The 27518-nt window shown below is 42.2% G+C and overlaps 1 protein-coding gene across 1 annotated transcript; it reads left to right on the forward strand.

The window, feature by feature from the left end:
• The first annotated feature begins 1586 nt into the window (after positions 1–1586).
• On the forward strand, positions 1587–25875 carry SLC16A4 (solute carrier family 16 member 4). The gene is given in 10 exon segments (XM_047785070.1): positions 1587–1796; positions 3227–3342; positions 9277–9409; positions 10065–10208; positions 10378–10539; positions 12300–12395; positions 12398–12817; positions 15278–15489; positions 16738–16831; positions 25355–25875. Coding segments are annotated over 9 exon segments (1497 nt in total). The 5' UTR covers positions 1587–1796; positions 3227–3258; the 3' UTR covers positions 25507–25875.
• The last annotated feature ends 1643 nt before the right edge of the window (positions 25876–27518 follow it).

Here is a 27518-nt window from a genome sequence, read left to right on the forward strand (position 1 = left end):
AACAGGGTGAGAGTGTACCCTCCTCTCTCCATTAGGCACTGCAGGCAGAAACACGGGAGAGCTGATTCTGGGAAGAATTCTCACCCTTTGCGGGCTTCTGCCAGTTTTCCCGGGACCCATCTGCAGGCTCTAAAGCAAGTGGGATGTCTCGGTAGGTCTTATCCTGGCCACCAGAAGCTGTAGAAGAAGAAAAATAATTTCCCCTCTGCTTTTATAGTAAGTGCTTGCCTGCGATCCTTTTTTCTTTTCTTCTCTTTTTCCCATGGCTTCACCTGCATCATGTGGAAGTTCTCTGGCTATGGGTTGAATTGGAGCTGCAACTGAGGCCACAGCCACAGCCATGGCAACACGGGATCTGAGCCACATCTGTGACCTACTTTGCAGTTTGTGGCAACGTCAGATCCTTAACCCACTGATCAAGGCCAGGGATCAAAGCCGCATCCTCATGGATATTAGTCTGGTTCTTAACCCACTGAGCACAACAAAGCTCCTGTTGGGCACCTCATGAATGGTTAAAAGTTCTCCACTGCGGCCACTGTAATTCAAGATTATCTTTGGTAAATTTAGCCTACTTATTCACTTTTAAAATGTTACTTACCTGAAGCCTCACTCAGGACCAGTCCCGTTTAAGTTGGGCCCAGCCTGACCCTGATCCAGTCTGATTTTTAAGTTGGACCCAGGCTGACTCCAGGTGGTTTCTGGATTCAGCCCAGAAAAAGAAATGCTCAAAGATATTCTGACTATTCACAGAAACTGTGGAGCTGAGATGTGAGGGACTTGCCCACCCGCCCAGAGGCATCGAGAAAGCAGCGAGTCCCAGGAACTCAGCGGGTACCTATGTCTGGCTGCTCGGGGTCTCCTTCCTTTGTTCCCTCTCCTGACACCAAAACTGTTCAAAGACAAATTGAAGCATATTGAAACTTTTAAGAGTTTATTTAGGAGTTCCTGCTCTGGTACAGCAGAAACGAATCTGGCTGGTATCCATGAGGACGCGGGTTCGCTCCCTGGCCTCATTCAGTGGGTCGGGGATCAGGCATTGTTGTGAGCTGTGGTATAGGTTGCAGATGAGGCTTGGATCCCGTGTTTCTGTGGCTGTGGTGTAGGCCAGCAGCTGTAGCTCCAATTTGACCCCTAGTCTGGGAATTCCATATGCTTCAAGTGCAGCCCTAAAAAGCAAAAAAAAAAAAAAAAGGAGTTTGAGCAAAAATTGATCTCATGAAACTGGGCAGTGTCAAACTGGAAGATGTTAGGAGCCCTCCACCGACTAGGGTTCCGGGAGAGGCTTTTACGGTGAGAAGGAGGAGAGAGGCCAGGAAGTTAGTGATGGGCTCCACGCCTGGCTGGCTGTGACGGTCGTCCCCGGGTTGCCACTGCCTAAGCCTGTTTCCAGTGTGGTTTGCTTACTTAGGCTGCCATGGCAGTAGAGCCACCTCAGTGTGATGGCCTCCGGGATGAATTAACAATAGTTACCTGCGGGATTTTCTACTTGGTTTTCTCCCCAGCTTGTTTTTGAGATGATGGTGGAAAAGTCTCCCTGCTGGGTTAGGGTGGAGGGAGGATCTGGGAGGAGGTCAAATCACAGTCTTTCCTCCTCCCCTCAGGAAGTAAAGTCCACTGGCAGGAGCGCCTACATTGGCTCTCACTCTGGGCTCTTACAGTGCTTGCTTGTTTTCACAGTGGAGCAGAATGTAATGCCTTAGAAAAACAGCAACATTCTGGAAAATTGTATCATTTATTTTTCTTCCCAGATTGCCTCAAGACTGTGGGGGACTCCCTTGCTGAACACCGCATCAAAGGTAGGATGAAAACAGGGCTGTGAAGTGGGGTTAGTTCTCCATAATGTTTTGATTCAGATTTTTGTTTGTCTTTTTAGGGCCACACCCATAGCATATGGAAGTTCCAGGCTAGGGGTCTCATCAGAGCTGTAGCCGCCAGCCTACGCCACAGCCACAGCAACACTGGATCCTTAATCCACTGAGCAAGGCCAGGGATTGAACCCGCAACCTCATGGTTCCTAGTCAGATTCATTAGCCACTGAGCCATGACAGGGACTCCCTAGTTCTCCATAATGTTTTGAAGGACCGGCCTCCTGCCCTGCTTGGCCTGCTCACCAGACAGACGGCCATGCCACACATCCTGCCAGCAGATTCTCCTTTCCCGGAAGAAACAGCCTACCTGCCAACCTGCCAGTGGCAAATAAGGATGCTGCCTCCCCCCACCCCCCGAACATTTACACTCTTGCTATCTCTCTCTGTATGCACTCACACACACACACATACGCACAATTTCTTTATCTTACGGAACCACTTGTGAGAAGTGGGTAGACGCTATGACAACTCACTCCTGAATACGTCTGAGCACACATCTCCTAATAACAAGCACATCCTCTACTATCCTGTCCTCATTCAGACTTTCCCAACTCAGCTTCCAAAGTGCTATCCGACTGTTTTTTTGTTTGTTTGTTTTTTCTGGTCTCAGATACATTCAAGGAACTGTCAGTGCAATTTGCTATTTATCCCTTAGAATATTCTCATTTTAGCAAGGGCTGTGAAAGGGGATCTCCAGACCCAAAGTTCCCCATCCCCTTTTCATTTCTCTAAAGGCAAGAGTTTACCCAGAGGACCAGAGGGTAGTGCAGAGCTTGTCCTAGGATCTGGCTTGCAGACCTGGGGGAGGACAGTGCGAGGAGCGGCCACCCCACAGCCAGTAAGGTCAGGCTTTGTGGTTAACTCCTCGGCAAGTCCTGCCTGACATGAACTTCACGGTCATCTTTCAGAGGCCATTCAAACCGGTGGAAGAGAGATTTCTGCGGTGGCTTTGATGTCCCTCACATCACAGCTTTTCATTATCTTTTTCTCACCTCTCTCATGGTTCTGCCTGAATCATCATTATGGAATAAACAGGGATAAGGGAACATTCTAGCTGGGCAGACTTTATATGTAACTAAGGACACACTCCAAGAGAACTCTCAAAGCCCTGGGCACTTGCCAGGGGAAGCCAGGCAGCAGACCATAAAACTGCCCCCAATGATACAAAGTCATGCTTGTCTTTTTGAGGTTGAGATCAGAGTCTATAAAAACAATTTTAGAAATGAGAAGAAATCATCTATTTTTAAAGACGAGGGCTGAAAAAAAATTACAGTACAAGTAGTATACTACAGTGGAACAAAAGTTTTAAAGTTCACTTCAGTTTGTCAACTGAATCCACTGTCTTGGATTTGTCACAGGGATCTTCTGCCTTTAACACAAACGAAGCATCATGCTGAAGAGGGAGAAGGTCCGACGTTACACGAAACCCCTGGATGGAGGCTGGGGATGGATGGTTGTGTTTCATTTCTTCCTGGTGAGGATTTACTTCCCTTCCCTCCTGCCTGAACGAGCCTCTCTGGAGAAAGGCTCTGGGCAGCCTAACAACAAGATCACTTATGAAATCCTTGACATTTGTATGGAAAGGGGGGTCAGAGCGAGGCCAGGAGTTGCGGATGAGCCCAAGAGAGATGTTAAAATGTCCTCCTTGAGTGAAAGCAGCATTTCCATCCAGTCTCCTTACTATCCCTTAAACCTCCAGAAAGCTCCAGCCACCACAGCAGCTTGGCCCTGGCTGCATGGCAGTTAGGACTGGGGAGCAGTTATCCATTTAGCCAGCCCAGAAGTAGCTCTGGGAAGTGTTAAAAGGTGCTTCTGCAGGGGGTTCTCCAGTTCAGCCCAGCATAGACTTAACACTGCTGGCAGCAACCTCCTTCTCTCCCAGAGAGTAGGGACTTTTATTCTGTTCTGCCAGCTGTCTCCTTCCCAGCCCAGCCCCACCAACCACAACATATACTCGAGTTAGGCCCGAGGAATATTTCTACTACGGCTGGAAAGGGAGAGAAGGATGTGGATTCTGAAACCGAAGCCTGATTTTTCTCTTCCATCTCTAAGCAAATGGACTTGGCACTCTTCTTCTTTTTTTTTTTCTTTCTAGGGCCACACCCACAGCATATGGAGGCTCCAGGCTAGGGGTCCAATTGGAGCTGTAGCCGCTGGCCTACGCCACAGCCACAGCCACACCACATCCGAGCTGCCTCTGCGACCTACACCACAGCTCACAGCAACACCGGATCCTTAACCCACTGAGCGAGGCCAGGGATCGAACCCACAACCTCATGGTTCCTAGTCGGATTCATTAACCACTGAGCCACAAGGGGAACTCGCGGCACTCTTCTTTCAGTAACTTCTTTCCCACATCCTCCCAGAAGCTCTTGGGGTTGTTACTTGAGACAGTGGTGATGTGCAATCAGCATGCTCATTTGGATGGGAACTGCCGAACATCCTAAACGACGCTGCAGAGTGGCACCAGGTCCACAGTTCCTCTTAGGTGTCCCCAAGTAAGGTGTGTTAACTGGAGATGTACTCACAAAGATACCCCTTCCCTCCAGCCCAGCCCAGCAGCTGGACGCTCCCAAGGAGGGGAGTACAGGTCCTGGTGACTACCAGCAACCCGCAGCCCACACCCCCACCCCCTAGGGCAGAGGGTGGGGGGAGGGGCAGAGGTCCTCAGCCAGGATTTCGGTAAGACAAAACTCCTACTAACCAGAGGACTATTTGTTAAACATTAGCTTCATTACCAAAGAATGTGCAATCTTTTTTATTCCCCCCTCCCAGAAATATTACTAATAACGAAACTAAGGATGTCCTGAGTCTGAGCCTTCCCATGGCTGGGCCACCTCCCCACGTCACAGGCTCTGCAGAGCTGGCGTTGGTGGCAAGGCTCGATAATTCTCCCACCTTTCTTCTCAAGAACCATCCCCCCTTCCCTGCATTCTCCCCTGAGGATAGGAAGTTATTTGATCAGTTTAGTTACTGGTAAGAAAAGTTGTCTAATAACCAAATTAGTAAGCATCCCACTTTTTTGGGGTTGTGATACTTATAAAAGCACAAAAGAATAGCATTTTGGGTCTTCAAAATGGTAACAGTTAATCCAGGCTAATCACTCACAGTGGTAATGTGGGTACTTAGATGATGGAGCTTTTGTGTCTGCATGAGTTACAAGTCTACTTTTCTACTACAGATGAGTTCCTGAAAAGGTGAATGAAAAACCCAATAACAACATGCCCTTCAGGAGCTCCGCTTTAAAAAAAATGGCTCATTCTTAAGTTCCCATTGTGGCTAGGCGGTATTGAACCCAAATGTTATCCATGAAGACAAGGGTCTGATCCCTGGTCTCACTCAGTGGGTTAAGGATCCAGCATTGCCGTGAGCTGTGCTGTAGGTCAAAGATTCGGCTCACATCCCACATTGCTGTGGCTCTGATGTAGGCTGGCAGCTGCAGCTGATTGGACCCCTAGCATGGGAACCTCCATATGCTATGGGTGCAGCAAAAAAAATGTTTTTAGGGAGTTCCCATTGTGGCTCAGCAGGTTAAGAACCTGACACAGTGCCTGTGAGGATGCAGGTTCAATCCCTGGCCTTACTCAGTGGGTTAAGGATCCGGTGTTACTGTGAGCTGTGGTGTGGATTGCAGATGTAGCTTGGATCTGGCATTGCTGTGGCTCTGGTGTAGGCCAGCAGCTGCAGCTCTGATTCAACTTCTAGCCTGGGAACCTCCATATGCCACAGGTACAGCCTTAAAAAGAAGAAAAAAATAATTTAAAAAAAGGACCCATTCTAACTTCCCATACTTTATAACTCCACATCTGCATGACTATTTTCTGTAGTCAGCCTGTCTCCCTGAACCGAATGTTCTGTGAGCCGTGTTTGTGTGCTCACCACTGTAAGCCCCGCCCCCAGTATACAGTGTGGAACACAGCAGGCACTCAATAAATACCTGCTGGTGGATGGGTGGATATAGACCTGTAAGAGTGGAGACTAACCAAATGTTAGGGAGAGAGGGAGCTGTGCAGTCCTGGGATGTGAGCTTGGGCAACTTGGAAGGTGACGTATGCCCTTCAATGAGCAGGAGCACAGAAGAAGGGGAGAGAACCTGAAGATGGCTTGGATGGTTTAACTTTGGACACTGGGTCTGAGAAGCTTGTGACATAAGCAGTATTATGTTCACAGTCTATGTGCATGCAGAGCATGGGATTTGCCTACTGACATCTGCAAGTCAGCAGCATGCACAGTGGTTGTACTAAGTGTTTATGTAGTGAAGTCACCAGGAGGGAGATGAGCAACTGGGACCCGGAGAAAATTGATGCCTAGGGGACAGGTGGAGGGCAGTTCACAGAGGAAGCTGAGATGTGGTCAGAGAAGTTAGTGGCAAACCAGCAATGCAGAGTCACAGATTCCAAAGAGGAAATGTCCAGGAGAAGCAGCAGACGTGCAGAGAGGGCAGAGGTGAGAGAATGACAAGGTATTCGCTTAGCAACAAGGAAGTCTCTGACAACCTTGATAAGAGCCATACTGGGGAGCAGTGGGATGAGAGGAAGCAGTGTTAACCCAATAGACTACTCTTTAAAGAAGTTTGTGAAAGTCGAGAAGAGCTGGGGGGGCCCCGAGAGGGACTAGGGTAGAATGAAGTTATTAAACAGTAATTTCTGACAAAGCCTGATGCTCTGCATTCGAAAAGGGCCACTGTGGCTGGATCCAGCCCCCTTTCCAAAGAGTATTCTAAATCAAATGATCTGGTGAGGGAGGGCTTACCATGGGAGTAGGGATGGTAGGAAGGCAGGCTCTTAATGGTAAAAATGACATGAAGGGGCTGGAGGACTTCTAAGGGCTTTTATTTGGGGATGAGCCCATTGACAATGTCTGATGTGTACTTCGCAACAAGACTGAGACCCGTCAACCTTGCTTCAAAGCATGGGATGAAAGAGTATAATACAGACTTATCTAGCCTGCTTAATTAACTAAGGGACAGTCTAGACCTTGGGAAAAAGATTTTTTAGTATCCATGTCAAAAGAGAAACAAGGTTGGAAGATTGCAAGTTGAGGGAGAGAGGCAGGATAGATACAATGGCTGTGTCCTCGGCCTTCTAGATAGACACAGTGGAAGGCTCAGATGCAGCTGCAGGTCATACCCATTTACTGCGGCTGTGCCCAGTTATCAAGGAAAGACCAGAGAGGAAAGGTTCGGAACCGGGAGGACCGGTAACCAGCCAAATTCCAGAGGCTGAGGAATAGGGGCCGCATCCTGCAGATGCCAGCACAGAACCCATGTCCACAGAAAAGGAAGCATGTTTTACAGAATGAGGCCTCACTGTAGCATTCCTTGTTTCTGAGAGGGTTCAATCGTCGTTCTGCATTTTGAACTGAAAGAAACAAGGCTGGTTCATTTAAGGTTCATGTGTATTCTCTAGCCTCATGTACTGGTAAGAGGCACCTTTGAGGAGAATTATGATTACGAAGTGCCTGATAAAACGTTTTTTTTCATTTTTTAATATACAGCCCTGGTATTCACAGCATTGTTCATGCGAAGTAAGTAAAGTCTTGTAGTTTCTATCAAATCAGAATGGGGAAAATACATTAAGGGACTTCCTCCTTGTCACCCCAACTTCTGCAACCTTGGAGCACCACAAATGACAAGAAATACCACTGGTCTGAAATAAGAGTCTAGCACTGGAGATGGAGGGAAAGGTCTTGGTTATTTTATTGAGAGGGTAGGGGCTGACAGAAGGAGGTTCCTGAGTGGAGGCAGGTCTCTGACTTCAGTGAGTGGGTGGAAGACACCCATTTCATTTCAAGAGAAAAGCAGAGGAAGAGTGGACATGAGTTAAGGGAAAGATGAGTTTCGTTTTGGATAACTTACCTTGAGTTAGAAAGATATAGTAGACACAATATGAGCCTGGAGCTCTTGGGAAAGCAGAATGGTTACACAAGAGAATGAAATCATAGTTGAGTTTGACTATTAATGCTTACTATTACCAGTTTTCTCAGTCTTCTCAGTTCTAGAGCTGATGACGTTTCCTTTATCTCCACTTCACCAAAGAGGAAGTGTTACTTCTGCAGTCTGCCCAAGGTCACATCCCTAGGAAGAAGCAGAGCCAGGATTCTGACTGCAGATCAGTGCCTATAACTACATGAGTTCAAGGGTGACAATTAAAACCTTGAAAGTTAATGACTGTCCATAGGGCAGGTTTAAAGTGAGATGAATGCAGAAGCACATGGGGAAATATTTACCAGGTGGACAGAGAAAGTGGAGTCAGGGAAAAGGAACCTACAATCTGTGGTCCTTCCATAAGGCACATCCAGCTTGAAAGCAAAGAAACTGAAACACCAAGGTCACTGAAAACAAGGGCCACTAGAAAGTCCCTGGAGATGAGCGAGTACATGCGGCTCCAGGGCTTTGAATGACTGCAGAACCTGCCTAGGCCTCCCTTTCAGTCCCCCCACCTCCCAACCTTGCACCTCCTCCCTGCCCCCATTCTAATCAGAACTCCAAGAAACAAATGCTAATACTCCACTGAAAGAAAACCAGACCTCAAAGGGGGAGCTCCCCCTAGTGGAGGGAAGGTGGTGTGGGCGAAGAGTGTTAGGTGGGGCCCTTACCCCAACCACAAGGTGACCATAATCCTTCGTCATTACCCTTGCTGTCCAGGCATAAATTAACTGTGCTGCTTTTCACTCTCAGCGTTACATCTGGATGATAAATTATATGGCTGCCCTACGTATATACCAGGTGAGGGCAGGTACTCAGCTCAAAAGCAGAGTTAAAGCAAAGCAAAGCTAACCTGAGAACAGGAACAATTTTGGGGGGCCAACACACGTCTATTACAAAGGTAACTGGAATTGGCTGTTTTTAATAGATGCTATTATAACAGGTCGACATAGTGGTTGGTCTGGAGTCAGACTATCTGGGTTCAGGTCTTAGTTCCAGCGCCTTTATCTTGAGCAACTTTTAAGCTCTCTAAATCTCAACTTCCTGAACTAATACAGTATATAGCCTTGTAATGAGGATTAAGTGACGTGCTTTCATGTGGTGTTTAGACACTCTAACCACCCCCATAAAATATAAAATGTTATAAAGAAGAACCAGCAAGCAAAGAGTTCCCCCAGTGGCTCAGCGATAATGAACCTGACTAGTATCCATGAGGATGTGGGTTTGATCCCTGGCCTCGCTCAGTGGGTTAAGAATCGGTGTTGCTGTGGCTGTGGTGTAGACCAGCAGCTGCAGCTCCAATTGGACCCCTTGCTTGGGAATTTTCATATGCTGTATGTGTGGCACTAAAAAAAAAGAGGAACCAGCAATCGAACTGGTAAATACTGGTGGGCCAGAGCTACACAGGCTCCAGCACCTATGACCTCCTCTGTAACAGCTTACTCACCACCTGGTTTGTATCTTTGGTCCTCTTTAATGCAGGTCAATGTGTTTGTGATGGGGATGACCAAGACTTTTGCAATCTTCTTTGTGGTTTTTCAAGAAGAGTTTGAAGGCACCTCTGAGCAAATTGGTTGGATTGGATCAATCATGTCGTCACTTCGTTTTTCTGCAGGTATAAAGCTTGCTGTCCAAGGACTACTACAGGCAATGAGTCCAAGAAGACTCATTTGTCAGTCATTCAAGACTGAAGCGTTGCTACAACTCGGTTCATTTATTAATCTGTAAAGCTGAGAAAAGTAGGGATTGCAGTGTTCAGCCTCCACTTGACTTGGCAAAACTGGAAAAATTAGGGTTCAAACAAAGTTGAAGAATCCAACTATTTAATTCTATGATTCAATTTTCATGCCTTGTTTCTTTCAACGGTGTCTTAATATAGGCTTAGTGAGCCAGTCTAACAAAAACAGAATCAATTCCTCTTCCCCTAGTTCTAGTTGGAGTTACAATATGGTAGAGTAGATTAATAATTGAACTTTCTTAGTCATAGGTCACCATATGCAACCTTTTTTTGCGGAGGTTTTATGCATTTTCAGTAAGTTTCCCTTCCAAACATGCTTATTTACAATTTTCTTTAAAACAAACAAAAAGCAACAAAAGTTTCTTTTTCCAAAAAGCAAAATAGTGTGGGGCTGGGAATATTAAGAAACCCAATAGAGACATCTTTTTCAGGGATAGTAGAGTCCTTTTATTTTCCTCCAGTTGCTCATTTAAATCCCACACCAGAAGGGATGCCAGAACACATTTAACTAGTATTTGTTTCTTTTCCCAAGGTCCCCTAGCTGCCATTATTTACGACATAATTGGAGCGAAAACTGCCTCAATTTTGGGGGCTCTCCTTGTGACTGGTGGATATCTGATCAGCAGCTGGGCCACAAGCATTCCCTTCCTCTGTGTGACTATGGGATTTTTACCTGGTGAGTCCGATGTAAAATTAAGACTTTAAAAGAGGGAACTAGGGATATGCCTTTTTACTGTCCATGAGTACAAAAGGCCTACTTCTATCATCTCAGGTCCAGGAGAATATCTCACCTGGTACCAAGCCACTTAATGTGAAGGTGATTCCAAGCTTTGTTTTTCTTTTAGGTTTGGGTTCTGCTTTCTTGTACCACATGGCTACCGTGGTAACTACAAAATACTTCAAAAAACGATTAGCTTTTGCTACAGCGATTGCCCGTTCAGGGATGGGACTGACGTTTCTGTTAGCGCCCTTTACAAAAGTCCTGTTAGATCGCTATGACTGGACAGGTGAGTCGTTCTAAGTTTCTCAACTGTCAAGCCCGCCAGACTTAATAATGTTCAGCTCTCTCCCTTGGACTCCAGAAAACACGCCCCTTTTCCTCAGAGAATACCCAGCAAAAGAGGGCCTCGATGACTTGCAGGCTTTGCCAGCCCAAAAGGCAACCCAGAGTTCACCAAAGGGTTCAAGTCTGAGAGGATGGAGGGCAATCCGTGTGGCGGGGGGAACTAGCTTGCAGGGAAAGCCACACTCCTGGGGAAACAAGGACCCCCTCCTCAAAGCATTCTCCTCCCTCACCAAAACATTCGCTTTTCAAATTTTCCTTTAAGAAAACAAGCTGCGGTTAAACAAAAAGTCCCCTCTGGAGCTCCCGTCATGGCGCAGCAGAAACGAAGCCAACTAGGAACCATGAAGTTGCGGGCTCGATCCCTGGTCTCGCTCAGCAGGTCAAGGATCCAGCACTGCTGTGAGCCGTGGTGTAGGTCGCAGACACAGCTTAGATCTGGCATTGCTGTGGCTGTGGTGTAGGCCGGCAGCTATAGCTCCGATTGGACTCCTAGCCTGGGAACCTCCAGATGCTGTGGGTGGATACGGCCCTAAAAAGACAAAAGACAAAAAAAAAAAAAGGAAAAAAAAAAAAAACTCTCCTCTGGAGTTCCTGCTGTGGCTCAGCTACTTAAGGATCTGGCATTGTCTCTGCAGTGGCTTGGGGTTAAGACAAGAATTTGATCATGGCCAGAGCAGTGGGTTAAAGATCAGGCATTGCCATACCCGTGGCACCATGGGTCAGGGCTGCAGGTCAGATTTGATCCATGGCCAGGGAATCTCCATACCCCATGGGTGAGGCCCCCCAAAAGTTTCCTCATCAGATTCACTAAAATAGATGGGAAAAGACTGCATAAAAAGAGGGCTATGTTCCTTAATACTTCATCTTTTATATAGTCAACTGTAAATTTTCAAATAAAAACCATTCACTCCGCAATGTTCTTCATACCTGGTATAAAACATCTGGATTAAAATAACCTCAAATTATTGGGAAAAAAGCTATTATATGTACATATATATGAATATATATGTCTTTTTCTATCCACAAAGCAGTTTTGTTGAATCTTTCCTTTCCTAATAAAAAACTACCACTAGTTTCATGGTGAACAGGACTGGCTGATGAATCCGTAAGACAAGACAGCAGAACCTAGGGCCAATTCCATCTCTAGAAGCAACACAGTTTTGGTCAGGACATGCTAAGTCAAGCAACTGCTCAGCTTCAAAGGCAACACCGTCATCTGTCTTCTTTCAAGGAAACTCAAAATGTCAAGGAAATTTAAAGAGATGAAAGGCTATCTCTTGTTTCCAAGTGATTCCCATCACCTGATTCTATATTTTCTGTACATAAATCTACACCCTCACTTCAAAATATTTAAAACACACTGTAATTTTCTAACATTTGAAATATGACTCCCCTCCCCCCAGACCCCTTTCCCTTTAGCACAAATAACTCTCCTTCCGAACCAACCTACTGGCGCAGCGTTCTGGTTTTCTACCTCCAAAGGACTCCTTGTTTTCACAAGGATATAGCAGTGTGTACAACTAACGGTTAAGTCAACAGATTTAAATACGTTTGGCTAAATTCAAGGACGAAGCAGTGTTTTCAGGAATTACTGCCCTACAACTGAATATTTAGTGGTGAGGCCTCTTCTGAGCCTAAGAATACAGAATATCGTGAGAGAGGTAGTTTTTAACAACATCTCAATTCCTATCTCCTATTTAGGTACGCTTGTATTATTTGGAGCTATCGCATTGCATTTGGTGCCTTCTAGTATGCTCTTAAGACCCACAGATATCAAAAGCGAGCACGATTCTGACGTAAAGATAAAGGTAGCAGTTTGTCTGCAAGTGGCCCAGAGGCAGCACACGGGAGAGAAACATCGTGCTGCAGCGAGATTCAAGAGTCTACCAGGGGAGACAGTACTATGCAGAAGGCTGGACAACCTGATGCACAGTTCACAGTCTCACAAAACCACAATGAAGAGTTCAATAAAGGACCTAACAGGAACAGACTAATCCTAAGAACTAATGAAGAAAACTATGAGAAAGAGGCTAGTTCATGGAGGTGCAAACAAAAGCTCTTCTATATTTCTCTTCTTAAGAATCCTTTCTTCTACATATTTACATGGTCTCTTCTCCTCAGTCAGCTGGCCTATTTCATCCCTACCTTTCACCTGGTAGCCAGAGCCAAAACCCTGGGGATCGACATGATGGATGCATCCTACCTCGTTTCTGCAGCTGGTAAGAAAGTCTATTTCAACCTTACCCTCAAAAGAAAAAAGAAACTTAATTTTACAAAAAAATGTATTAAATTTTATTCAAAAGCCAACCCACCCCCCGCCGCCTTTTTAAAGGAGTTATGGGAGGGCCAGAAAAGCATGGTGAGTACAGCAAGGCTTTCCCTCCAGATCTGGCACTGCGCTATGCATACAGGCGCTCCCCACCAGACAATGGACTCTAAACCAAGTCTTCCTGATTTTCCTATGACAGCATCTGGCAGAGTAGACACGAAGTATTACTGGACAGTGAACTTGAGAAAACTGGTGCTCAGTGGCAATAGACATTCTAGGTAACAAAAAAAAAAAAAAAATTCTAGGTAGGCAGCACAGTGCAAAAGTTTAAATGACTGGTTTCTGGAGCTAGACTTTCCAGGTTGAAGGTTGGTTTTGTTTTGTTTTCGTCTTTCTAGGGCGGTACCCACAGCATATGGAGGTTCCCAGGCTAGGGGTTGAGTGGGAGCTGTAGCTACTGGCCTACACCACAGCCACAGCAACACCATATCTGAGCCGCATCTGTGACCTACACAACAGCTCACAGCAAGGCTGGATCCTTAACCCACTGAGTGAGGCCAGGGATCAAATCTGTGGCCTCACGGATAATTAGTCAGATTTGTTCCTGCTGAGCCATGACTCGAACTCCTCGGGTTCAAGTTTTGCTCTTTATTTCCTCACTGTGTGACCTTGGGCAAGTTATTTGCCTTTTCTACATCTCCATTTCCTCATCTGTAATAGAGGGAAAGTAGCACCTACTCTGACAAGGTCATTCGGATGAAGCAGGAATGCAGAGTTGAAGTAAGCACATAGAGTTTAGAACATTCCCTGGACTATCGTACGCATTCAATAATGTTCTAGTAACATATGTTGTTAAGTATTTTTCCTCTTGAACTCACACTAAGACAGATAAATATGCCTATCAAGGCTAGTCACTAATGGATTAGCGGATATTTAACATACACTAGATGAATAAAAACAATCATTTTATTTGAGTACTTATTAAACAAGTATGAAACAGAATGCTTGATCCAGAAGACATGGTTTCTCTCAGCTGACAAAACAAGGAGCCTAAACAAAATGAAAAGGAGTGAAATGGTTTGCTCTATCTCGAAATCCTCAGTAGTAGCTCAAGATTAGCCTTCCTCTTGCTAATTTCTTGAAAAGCCTATGTACCAAGCCCTTAGAATGCTGCACCCTGTTTCCAACTACAGTGACAGTGGTTCAGTCAAATAAAGCTTGTGTACACAAGCTAAAGACACCTAAGATAAACGGATTTTTTTTCACTCGAATGCCTGACAGTATCCATCTATTTATTTGTCTTTTTGCCATTTCTTCGCCCACTCCCACAGCATATGGAGATTCCCACGCTGGGGTCTAATGGGAGCTGTAGCCACCAGCCTATGCCAGAACCACAGCAACTCAGGATCCAAGTCTCATCTGCAACCTACACCATAGCTCACCGCAAGGCCGGATCCTTAACCCACTGAGGGAGGCCAGGGATCGAACCCGCAACCTCACGGTTTCTAGTTGGATTCGTTAACCACTGCACCACGATGGGAACTCCATGACAGTATCCATTTAGATCAGATTAGGACCAAAGAACACAGTCTCAGTACATCTCCTAGGAAATAACTATAAAAATAGATATAGGAAATGGCAGTATGCATTTTTTTTATTCCTTTCTGTAGAGCAATTTATGTTTGAAGCATAGGAAGAATCTGGAATATAAAACAAATGCAGCTCTTGGTGAAAATCTTTCAGTATTTAGCAGCTATATTAACTTACAATAAAAGGTGACAATGTTGTGATATGAAACTGAATGGAAAATGTTATTCCTAAATTTTATTTAAGATTTTATTTATACCATAGCTCCAATGTTGGAAAAATGATCTCTCATTTCCAGACTTCCTCCATATTTTCAGCTTAAACATAATAACCTTTGGTGGAGGATTTAATTACTGAAACCTCATCTGCAATGAGAAAGAATCACAGTATTTTATTTCAACGTAAGACTTTATCATTTACACTGCAATCTTCCACCGTATGATGTTCCCCAGGACACTGTAGCTCTACCGTCTTTAAGAAACCCCGCTGCCTCCCCTGCTGACCTACTGAGCCCAGGGACCTTTGTAACCAGGTATTCCCAGTTAGGTGGTATGAGCTTTCCAATCACAATCAGAGAAAAATACCTGCTGCTCCTCTACTAACTCTGGAGGAACCTTTTCAGAATTTTATTAGAGGTGTTTAGAATAGGTGAGAGAATGATAGAATCTACTGACAGACAAATGAAACCATTTTTTCTTCTATGTCCTAGTCTCAGGATAAAGTCGTATTATTTAGGAAAAGATGACTTAGGTATTTACGTTTTTCAAAGGGGCTAGGAAAGTGGAATTTGGATTTCATTAAGACCTCTCCAATACTGTTTCAGGTATCATTGAGTCAGTCGGTCAGCTTGTCTCTGGATGGGTTGCTGATCAAAACTGGATCGCCAAGTATCATTACCACAAGTCTTACCTCATCCTCTGCGGCATCATTAACCTGCTTGCTCCTTTAGCCACCACATTTCCACTACTTATGACCTATACCATCTTCTTTGCCATTTTCTCCGGTGGTTACCTGGCATTGATACTTCCTGTACTGGTAAGTAGACATACGCATTAATGCTCTCACAACATTTAGTAAAAGTATTAATAGTAATCTCCCCAGAAGAGAATACATATTTTATATTAATTTTATAATTAGGAGTTCTTGCTGTGGTGCAGTGGGATTGGTGGCGTCTCTAGTGCACTGGGACACAGGTTCAATCCCATGTCTGGCACAGTGGGTTAAGGATCTGGCATTGCCACAGCTACAGTATAGGTTGCAAATGCAGCTTGGATCTGATCCCTGGCCTGGGAACTCTGCAAGGCAGCCAAATAAATAAATAAACTTAAGAATTTTATAATTAAAAAAAAAATGAAACCCAGGCTTCAGGAACCCTGTAGCTATATCCTATCCAGCTATTCATCTTACCTTGTAGGGAGGGATGAGAGGATTATCCACATGGGACAGGAGAGAAATACAATCAAAATAGGTATCAGGAGGATCCCATTTTGCTTTATCAGTCACCCAGGCTAGGGTTCTGTTCACTTCTCTTCCACTCCACAAATTCCTTCAGTTCTAAGACACAATCTTGGAAGAATTCCCTGAGAGAAAAGGGGATTCCTGACCAGTGCTGACTTCTTTCTTGTTGGGAGAAGTTCTGTATACTTTAGTAAGAACACTGAATTTTCAACTCCTCTCCACTTCTACCCCAAACTGACAGTCCTAGACCCAAATGGAGCTGAAATAGTTATACAAATACTTCTGGGTTCTTCTTGGAACCCCATGAGTTCTTTAAACTAGGTTCCAAATGCATTGGAATAAAATCCCCAGGAAACTTCTGGCCTGACATTAACATTAGCCTAAGTGCTACAGGATATTTTATGAGGCTTAAGCAAATATCAAACTTTCTAAAGCTGAAATCAACTTCTTGTGGTATCTGACTTCTTATAAACCAGTAGTTGACACTCAGCCACAGGTGGATTCAAGAATACCATGGTCAGTTCCAACTGTAAATACCATCTTCTAGTAGAGGAAGTATCCCTGAACCAACTAAAAGATTTTTTAAAAGAAACAAAAATAAATGCTCTTTCCTTACTACTAAAAACAGTCTGCCCGGGGAAATTATGTTCCCTATTTGCCTTACCTCTTTCATAATATCAGGGTAAAAGGCCATTCAAATCACCTCAGAAGTCAACTGTTCAAAGTTTAAGATGACATAAACAGTAGCTGCCCTTTTGCAGGTGTAGTAGGTCTCTGCAGAATTTCACCTTCGACATGGCTAACACTGGATCCTAATCCCTACAGGTTGATCTGTCCGGGAATTTTATGGTACACAGATTTTTGGGTTTTGCCTCTTTCTTTGCTGGGATGGCTGTTCTTTCTGGACCACCTCTGGCAGGTAACAGCTCAACCAATTTGAGCAAACTTCAATAGCCATGAAAGGAAAGGCTATTCCATGATTAATGGTAACATGCAATGACAATTATCAGGATAAAAGAAACTGATGATTATCTCTGCTCTTCCTATACCAACTCTCACACTGCTTCACTAGTCCAGGACAATCTGAGGGTCAATTCAGCAGATGTGCACAAGGCAGATTCTATAATTCTCTTGGGAGTCTTACAGCAGGGATTATATATGTATATCTACTTATTGGAGGAGAAAGTCAGAGTTTTATCAGATTCCCAAAGATCTATGATGGTTAAAAAACAAACAAACAAACCCACTAACATCACTGTAGAATAAGCTTAACAGCTGCAGGCTTGACCTCTTTATTCATCAGATGTGCTATATATATCTTGGACTAAAGGCCAGGATCTGTGTGAAGAGGATATGTGGGGCCACTGGTGTACATTAAATACATGCACAGTAAAACTTCGGGCAGTTCTGATTTTTAAGTTAACTTTAAGACTGAAGCATTGTTTTATATTCACTTTTTACTTAATGGGACATTTTGTGCTTGCTGAACATTTAATCTAAGACTATTAAGAGTGACTACTCACAAATATTTTCAGGAAACAGACTTAAGTTTCAGTATCTTACACTACAGAATTACAAATTACACAGCATTTCCAATCATGTACAAAAAGGTATTCAGCCTAAAATTACTTTTGCTTCCCTTAGTTCTGAAGGGAGGCAGAGAAAGGGTCTGATCTTGCCCCACTAAAATTTTTTTAAACAAAGCTTTATGTTAGGTTTACATCTCTATAAACTTCAAATATCAAAGGAAAAAGTATAAAACTTAATAAAAGAAATTATTACTGAAGGGGAAAAATGTACAATTACTTGAGGCTCAATTCTGATGTATCTATCTAAAGGAAAAAATTATACAAACATAAAAGTAACTCCTTATTTGAATTTATGAACATACCTCTCTCCATGAAGTCTAACTTAGCCTATTCTTCATAACTGGAAAGCAGGCTAGAATTTTAAAGTCAAGCCCAGAAGTGTTATACAGGGAGACAGGTCAGAGGGGACCAAGCAGCAGCAAAGCTCCTCCCTGGCTAGCGCCCAGGTCAGTGACATACAGGAAACTGAGTTCAAACACAATTTGCTCATGCATTTTTTTCAATCTTCACTCTTCTTCACTGTCCCAATAATGCCTTTGAACGTCTGGCCAAAAGTGTAGGGAAGCAACAAATACCAGGGCACTGAATATCTCAGTCAAATGATAAAGGCAAGTAACAAAACTACATCACGTTTAGAGAGACATGTATACAACTCTGTATACAACTTTAAATGTTTACAGAGTTCAATGTATGAGGAGACTAGACAAGTTCCGTGAGGAGTATTACTTAAAAGGAAAAAGCTATAGATGTGTGTATGGGTCTTCAATTCGTTGGGTCATCTTAAAAAAATATGTATTTCTTTAATAAAAAAGGACCACAGAACAGATTAGAAATCAGAGTGTATCACTTTATTGTGAAACTTATTCCTTTCACTGCACACATACCTATGTAATATAAAATATATGTGACGTAAAATACATTTCTTACTGTCAGTGAGTCAAAAAAAGTTACAAGCCTTTTACGATCCAACGTTCACAATACCCAGACCATGCGAGGATGAGGAAGAAGCTCACGGTGGAATTTTTACCTGCTAACTCGGAGAATATTATTTAGGCAATCATAAATGTTGTAAGTGCTACCGAAAAGTCATCAAAGGAAGTGAAAAGGCTGTTGCTGAAAGCTCAAGTACATAGATTTTTTAGTCTGGGAATTCCTCAGAGAATCTTAAATAAGATTATGATAATTAATATATAATTCAGTTAATCTTCCTTCTCTGTACCATGATCCTCACTGATTACAATGTTTTGCTAGGCATCTTGTTGAGGAGACTTCAGGAAAGCCTTCACTCCTCTGGGAAAGGACAAAAGGGATTTACAAAGGCCATCAGATTTGTTCCTAACTTCTAACTCCAGCAGCAACTACCAAAGAAACATCAGAAATACTGATTTACATACCCACTCATCACTCAAGTATGGGCAGTTACATTATTGTCTTTAACTAAATCAAAAGGCTTAGTAGTTATAAAATATTAAATTCTAAACCAAGCTTAGATCTTCAGAATTGTATGAGATCCTCACTTTTTACTTACCTAGATTTGTTATTACCAAAGTGCAAAAGTTGAAATTCCTATAAAAGATTACAGGCATTTTAAATTAGGAATCTAGTAAACAGTAAAACGTTTCACAATTAATCCTCAAAAGACTAGTTAAAAATGGTACATGAACAATAATTGTCTCCTTCCTGTATGGAAATAAAAAAGAAAACAAGTTAGTCCTAGAAAGCATATTTTAATAATTCAAGGAAAGGAAATAAAAGTAAATAAAGCATATGAGCAAGAAAATTATTTATATACCTTTTGTAACTGAAATATAGTAGCAATAAAATTCTTTATCAGATCTTGGCTGAAACCAACTGATAGGGATCAAAATAAATAAAAGTTTAAAAATTAACTATCCTCCCCTCCACACACAAGTGACTGCCCTGCCCAGTCCTCCTAACAGCCCCTCCTATTCTTTCCAACACGCAGTGACAAATTCAATTTCAGTTAGTAACATGGCCTTCTTCAAACTGGATCAGTTTCAGGGTAGTTCTAGGTTTCCTAACCTAGGGTGGTCAGTAGACTCAACTGTAGGCCAAATGTCATTATCTATCCAAAGCTAAAGGCTGTTTTTCATGGTAGATGGCATCCAGAACTATATACTGATCCCAAGATGGAAAAGCCTTGGAAGTGGAAAAATAAAAAATACTGATATTTTTAAAACTTAATACATATTTCTAGTAGACCACTATTAACAAAGGTACACCTGTAGAAAGCAATATAAATAAAAAATAGTGCCTTGGGCAAAAAAAAAGGCAAGTATATGATCATATTCTCCAATGCACAAAACAGATTTAAGGCACTTACGTGAAATTTCTAATTTTGTACCCAAGGAATTTGACATGTGAGCTCCAAATGCTAAGGGCTCAGTTCCATTTATAAATAAAACCACCAACAGCCTATAAAACAAAACCAAAGGCAGTTCCCCTCTCCTCCACATAACCCCCCATTCCCAACTGATGAATCCACATTTTATGCCAATATATAATTTTACATTTAAATCAATCACAAATTTGAAAACTCTCTTAAAACACAATAATTTTGTTTTCACCACCAAAAATTTACTTTTTATCCATAGAGTTGATCCACCTTACCCATTTAATACTCCCTCCTGCCCCTTCCCCCCCCAATAACCACTATAATGTTCTCTGTATCTACATGTTTGTTTGGTTATAAATCAGTATTCATTCAATAATTATCAAGCAACTTATTAGGACAGAACTCTGCTAGCTGCTTCATAGGGCAGAGAAGACAAAAGTTATTCATTCGATGCTCTTTCATACCTTATCGGATCATGGCATAGCACTCATTATTCTGTTAGGCACACACACTGCCAGGGCTTAAAACTAAGGACAACAGTCTAGAACCTTAAAACTGAGAAGTGTTAGAATTTGTATTCTTCTTCTACTTCATTTGTTGAAAACTTGGTTGAGGGGAGTTCCCATTGTGGCTCAGCAGAAATGAACCTAACTAGTGTCCATGAGATGCGAATTCAATCTCTGGCCTCACTCAGTGGGTTAAGGATCTGGCGTTGCTGTAAGCTGTGGTGTTCGGCTCAGATCCCACATTGCTGTGGCTGTGGTGTTGGCTGGTGTCGGCAGCTCTGATTTGACCCCTAACCTAGGAACTTCCATAACTTCCATATGCCACACCTGCAGCCCTTAAAAAAAGGGGGGGGGGGAGAAAAAGAAAAAAGAAAATTTGGTTGAGTCACTGTAATCCAGGTCTCCATCTTACCTTTAAATGAAAGTATCCTAAGCTTTGGTATAATAAAAATCACCTTAAAATATATTGAAGCTTCACTCCATCAAGCAGGTATCTCACAAAAGTAATTTACCTAGTTCCTAAAGAAGTTATACCTCTCTCTTTTGCTATTATTTGTCAACCTCACAATTCATCAGAAACACCAGGGAGCAAAACCGGTAATTTTGCACTAACTCTTTATCTGTGTTTTATAAGAAAAGACAATGGCTAAAATGGAAACTCATCCAAGCTCGTCTCTGTCCCATTAATACAGCCAAGTTCATCTCCTCATGAAATGGCAGATCATTTCCTATCTCTATCCCATCCTTATTTCAGACACACTATTAAATAAATATTCCACCCAGTCCTCACTCCACCTTTTATCAACCATATCCTCTGCAGTTTTATCAGTCATCTTGGCCTATCGATTGAGAATTTCTCTATGGCCTGAAATTTTATTTGGGAAACAAACACACAAACAAAACAACTCAACCACTGGTCTGCTGTAATCCATTTTGGAGGTTGAGGGTCAGTGGGGGACAAATGAGGAGGCAGGGCAAAGTGCTCTATCCTTTAAATTCTGAGGAATATTGTACCCTGAAGAGACAAAAGGAAACAATGTAAATCATGTATTTATCCAGTATTATTAGGATTAGTGAATCCCTCCAAAAACATCAAAAATAAATTCCAAATAGCTCTCTATTGTGGTTTTAAAAAAGGAGAGGGAGGTGGTCTTTCCTTTGCAAATATATTCCTTTGCAAGGCCAAGGAATCAGTTTTCAAAATCCTAACACAGACCACAATCATCTTAATAAAACTTACAACACAGAGCCAATATTTAAAGCACTACCAGTGATTCTTATGGCAAATTTCTATCATGGGCCTTTGAGAGAGTTCCTATCTTAAAAGGCACTGAGGTTTATATTTGTTAAACTAAGTTTCCCAAGATTATAAGAAATACTTGTTTAATACACCCAAAGTAAAATGACAAGGCTGCTAACAGCCAGGCAGTGGCTCCAGTGACCCCAGAAATGCAAGAGGGTCACTGTGTCTGAACAACTTGGAAGTTTGCCACTAGGCTGCAGCTCAACAGCTAGAAGCTCTGGTTCAACACTGGCCAGTCACTTACAGAATTCTCAGCAACTAATCTGAACTACTATGAAGGAACTTTGGAATTAACAGCCTTCTGGGGGTATTTCAAGTCTTACTCTTAGACATTCTTGCCCAGAGCAAGAGTTACAGCCATAAATATAAGGAAATAATTTAGACAATTTTATCATATACATAAACATTAACTGGGTGTCACCCGGGAGGAAGTATGCTTAGGAAGCCAATGAATTTACACAATTAACATGCACCTCAAGTGAATCTGAAGCAGGTGTTCTGGAGACACTGAGGAAATGCTTAGGGGGGATTTCAACCTAAGAATCCATCTGTACCAGCAGCCAGTGTGCCCCTCAGAGTGTTGGCTATATACAGAAACCCCATCATGGAGCGGAGGCTCAGGTGCACACACACTTTCCTGGATTGTGGCTGCTATTCTCTGCCACTCACAATACTGTTGCTATAACCACAAAGGAACCCAGTCTTTTGCATGTCAACTTGTGTGTATTTCCACTTAAAAATGATTAGAATACAGTGGTTTCTGAATTACCAACAATAATTTCTTTTAAAAATATAAACTCGGAGTTTCCATCATGGCTCAGTGGTTAACGAATCCGACTAGGAACCATGAGGTTGCGGGTTCGATCCCTGGCCTTGCTCAGTGGGTTAAGGATCCGGCATTGCCGTGAGTGATGGTGTAGGTTGCAGATGCGGCTCGGATCCCACATTGCTGTGGCTCTGGTGTAGGCCGGCAGCTACAGCTCCGATTCGACCCCTAGCCTGGGAACCTCCATATGCCGTGGGAGTGGCCCAAGAAATAGCAAAAAGACAAGGGGACAAAAAAAAAAAAGAAAAAGAAAAAGAAAAAAATATATATACATACACTCTACACTGTTTAGGGTTGAAAGTGCATTTGGATAAAGCTTTTTCATGCTATTACCAAAAAAGCACAACTATCTAATAAAATCAGATCAAGTATACAGTATTCTGTATGGCTAATTATTCCAACCAAATAGAGATGTTTAGCTATGAATTTAATTTCCCTAGTAGTCACTTCCAAGCTTAATTATGAAGCTAACACTTTCATAGGGCAATTAATCAATAATAATACAGTCCTGCATCCTACATTTCCCTTCATATTTGCTATCATAAATAGCATCCTAAAAGCAAATAATCAACTGCATGTTATTATCAGACTGAATAGCAATTAAATCTCAGAGACGTAATTTTAAAATATCAATTATCAAGCATGAATGGGAGAAACAGATTTAAAACAAATTATTTCATTAAACTTTACATGGAAATACATGTAAACAGTTCTTCTTCCCTTTTTTTTTTTTTGTCTTTTTAGAGCCATACCCACAGCATATGGAAGTTCCCAGTCTAGGGGTCAAATGGGAGCTACAGCTGCCGGCCTACACCACAGCTCACGGAAATGCCAGATTCTTAACTCACTAAACAAGGCCAGGGATCGAACCCTCGTCCTCATGCATACTAGTCTGGTTCGTTACCACTAAGCCACCAGGGGAACTCCAGAAACAGCTCTAAAGTATGCTAAACAACTCCTTGCCCTGGTAAGACAATATATTAAATACAATTTAATATTCAATGTTTCAGAAATAACATTCTGACTTTAGCCATGTTTACATGAAATGAAAAGTTTACAAGCAGTTTTCTCTTAAACTGTTAGTCCCTCTGGGATTAACATGTCATTTTCACTATTTTTAGCTTTACTCTCCTGACCTCTTGGCAGCACTATCTGTCTTCTTATCCAAGAACTTCTAGTCTTTTCCTAGAGTATTACTTCCAACACCCCGTCATATAACTCACAGGTTCTGTAGATACTGGTAAACTGCTGTACTGGTGGGACTAAGGCAAGAATGACAAAGGATAAGAGGAGATGCTGCTGCTTTCCACAGTTCCCCCTTTATAGAAATCCTAGAAGAACTGATAGATTGGCCACCCGTTTCTCAGATAGCGAAAAGGTCAATCACAGCAACATGATACAAAGACTCATCCCAGTTGGTCTATTTTGCTTAACTCTAAGAAATATTTAATTGAGATCACTGATCAAATAAAGTTTCAATAAGTAAAAGCAACTTAAAGTTATCTGAATTTAAATAAAACATTCCATTCATTCATTACGTTAAGGAAACAAAAAGCTAATGAAGCAAGCAAACAAAATTGTAAGTCTCTATCAGAGCTAAGTCAGAGAACAAAGAGGACGGGAGATAAAGACAGACATGATCAGACCACAAAAAAAAAAAAGTATACTCTACATATCCAGTGAGAAATTATGTTCCAAATTATGACACAATCTAAGTTCCATGTGGGAAGATATTTTCATCTATTTTGGGCCATGGGTATATCCCTAGTACCCAGAACTGTGCTGACATAGCAGCACAACTTTTTGAATAAATTATCAGAATGCAGCCTTAAAAAAAAAAAAAAAAAAACCACAGCCATGACTTAAGGTTTTTGAGGATTTTAAATATAAAAACTTATAAAAGCCATATTGTAAGTTTTCATCTACAAACATAATATGCATACAATAATCTAGAAAAGACTGTAGACCCCTAAAGGCTCTGAGCCATTTTTAGGGAGTCTGAGGTCAAAATTATTTTCATAATAATACTAAGACATTATCTGCCATTTTTAACAGGGCTGACTTTTGCAACAATATTTACACACTGGAGCCTTGACAAATATACCCTTTGCCGCTACAGACTGAAATTTTTTTAAATAACGCCTTTCACCTGAGAGGTTCTAGCATGTGCCATTAGCCAAATGACTGCTGAGGACCCTCCCAATTCTTGCTTTAAAAGAGCATTTTGATTTCAGGGGAAATTATAGTCACCGTCTAACCCACTTGGCCTTTTCATTTGCTCTCACAGCTTCCTGACCTATCCCTTCATCCTAATACCCGGGTGAAATTTGTAGGTTTAATACCTAACTCTCCACTAAATGATACAGTTTATGAGAGCAGGACCCACGTCTATTTGGCTCATTACTGTATCCTCAACACCTAGCACATAGCTGGGAACACAGCAAGTACTGAAATGTTTGTTCAGTGAAGGAAAACATAATAATCAGTTCTCACTTTTTTCTTTGGAAAGTAGCAGTAATTCACAACTTCCTTCTTTGTAAGAATAGTGGCCTTTTCTAATAAGAGTCACCGTAAAATGAAATGGTATGTGTCCCTAATTTCTCCGACTTCCACTGCAAGACTGGAGATGAGCTCTGGGTCCAAAATTACTTTCTCCCCACAGCTTTAGACCCCTAACTCAGACGGAACTGATTTAACTTCATCAATAGAAAATAAGACGGGTAATAAGCAGCCTAACTTTCTGGTGGGTCACAACAGACTGGTAAGTACAAGAGGCTCCCCTTCCTTAAAGGAAGGGTTCATGGCTGAGAATTCCTGATGGAAAGGTATGCATCACTAACAGAAACCCTGCCTTCCTTACAGGCTGGTTACATGATTATACCCAGACATACACTGGCTCCTTCTACCTCTCGGGCGCATGCTACCTACTCTCTTCAGTGTCCTTTTTCTTTGTGCCACTGGCTGAGCAATGGAGAAACAGAAAGAGAGAGGACTGCAATCAAGTGAGTGCTTAACAAAAGAAAATCTAAACTAATAAGTCACTGAAAACAGAAGCATGGAAGTAAAGTTCCCTCATTTGTAAAATGAGAGTGTAAACCATTTTGCTTTAGCATTCTGAGGAATGTGTAACTGGCAGGAAATCGGTGAAAGCAACTGCTTTAGATATTAATGAAAATCAGAATGTACTGTAATAATAAATTAACCAAACTCTCAATTGTGTCCTGGTAATTCAGTCACTAAAATACGTGAAGATGGAAAACATTTCCTTGAATTTAAAGCAGCATTAAACAGAGCCACCGAACTCTGGAATCTGAATATTAAAACGCTGTTTAGCGACTGGCATGGTGTACACCCTCCCCAAATAGTTGATCTTTGCTTATTAATTAGAGGTAATATTTGTTTTCATTATTATGTTAAGTTTTCTATAATAAACATGTATTGCTATGTAATAAAAAATAACTGCAAAAAAACCAAACAACAAACCTTTATTCAAGATCATTTAGATCCCATCTATCCAAACAATGTTATTTTTCCACTACATCTAATTATTTAAAATGTTCAAGCTAAATATCTAGACACGTCTTTAGAACCACCAGTTCTATATGAATATAAAGTTGAATAGGTAGGTGGCTCTTTTTTTTTTTTTCTTTTTTTGATTTTATGGCCACCTCTGCAGCATATGGAAGTTCCTGGGCCAGGGACTGAATCTGAGCTGCTGCTGCAACCTGTGCCACAGCTGAGGCAATGCTGGATCCTTTAACCCACTGTGACAGGCCAGGGATCGAACCCACACCTCCACAGAGACCTGAGCTGCTGCAGTTGGATTCTTAAGCCACTGTGCCACAGTGGGAACTCCCAAATCAGTGGCTCTTAATGAGAGATAAACTAAAAGATAGGGGTTTTTTTTGTTTTTGTTTTTAGGGCCATACCTGCAGCATATGGAGGTTCCCAGGCCAGGGGTCAAATCGGAACTGTAGACGCTAGCCTACACCCCAGCCACAGCAACACAGGATCCAAGCCACATCTACAAACTATATCACAGCTTATGGCAACGCCAGATCCTTAACACACTGAGCAAGGCCAGGGACTGAACCTGTGTCCTCATGGATACTAGTCAGATTCATTCTGCTGAGCCACAATGCAAGCTCCTAAAAGATGGTTTTTAAAACATGGAATAATTATGTTAACTAATTAATAATGTCACTTAGACTAAGCAACTACATGTGGATAAGAGAGTCCTTCATTACCTCGGTGATTTTAAGAGAAAAACAAAAACAGTTCTTCTTCAATACCAACCTCCTTTAGACTCTTCAAAATAGTCCTTGAAACTACTATGACCTTTTTTTTTTTTTTTTTGGCTATGCCCATGGCATGCATAAGTTCCTAGGCAACCACCCGCACCACAGGTGTAACCAGAGCCATGGCAGGCACAATGCTGGATCTTTAACCTGCTAAGCCACCAGGGGACCCCTATTACTATTATTATCATCCCATCCTTCCAATCCTCTCTGCTTTAAAATATTTACTGATTCCCTGTGGAGAAAAACCCTAAAGTGAAAGCCTGGTTTTAGCTCCAAAATGCCATACCCTCTCACTCTGTTTGCCTTTGTACAAGTTTTGCCACCAGCTACAATCCCAATGGCTTGCCATTCTCCACCAGGCACAGCCTCACTTTCACAGTCTGACTCACCAAAAGCCTCTGGAAAATCTCCCCCAGCATTAAGTCATTCTCTCGTCTGGAATGTCATCTAACTTTTAACCGAGCACTATATAAGCGGACATGTCGATCTTTTCCATTAGTCTGCAAGATCTTCAAGATGGATGATGTTGTATTCCCCAAAACTCAGCATCAATTTTGGAACCAAATTAATCTGGTCCAGATCTCAGTTATCTTATAAAACAATAGTTGGTCCTATTTAAAATGTGTAGGTTTTACCCTTAGATGTAAATGTCTAACAGTCTTTCTACATTTTAGATGTTAAAACAATGTGAATAAAGAAGAAACACTACCCCTCATACAGACAAC

Source organism: Phacochoerus africanus, chromosome 6 (genome assembly GCF_016906955.1).
Source record: "Phacochoerus africanus isolate WHEZ1 chromosome 6, ROS_Pafr_v1, whole genome shotgun sequence".
NCBI classification, from domain to species: Eukaryota; Metazoa; Chordata; class Mammalia; order Artiodactyla; family Suidae; genus Phacochoerus; species Phacochoerus africanus.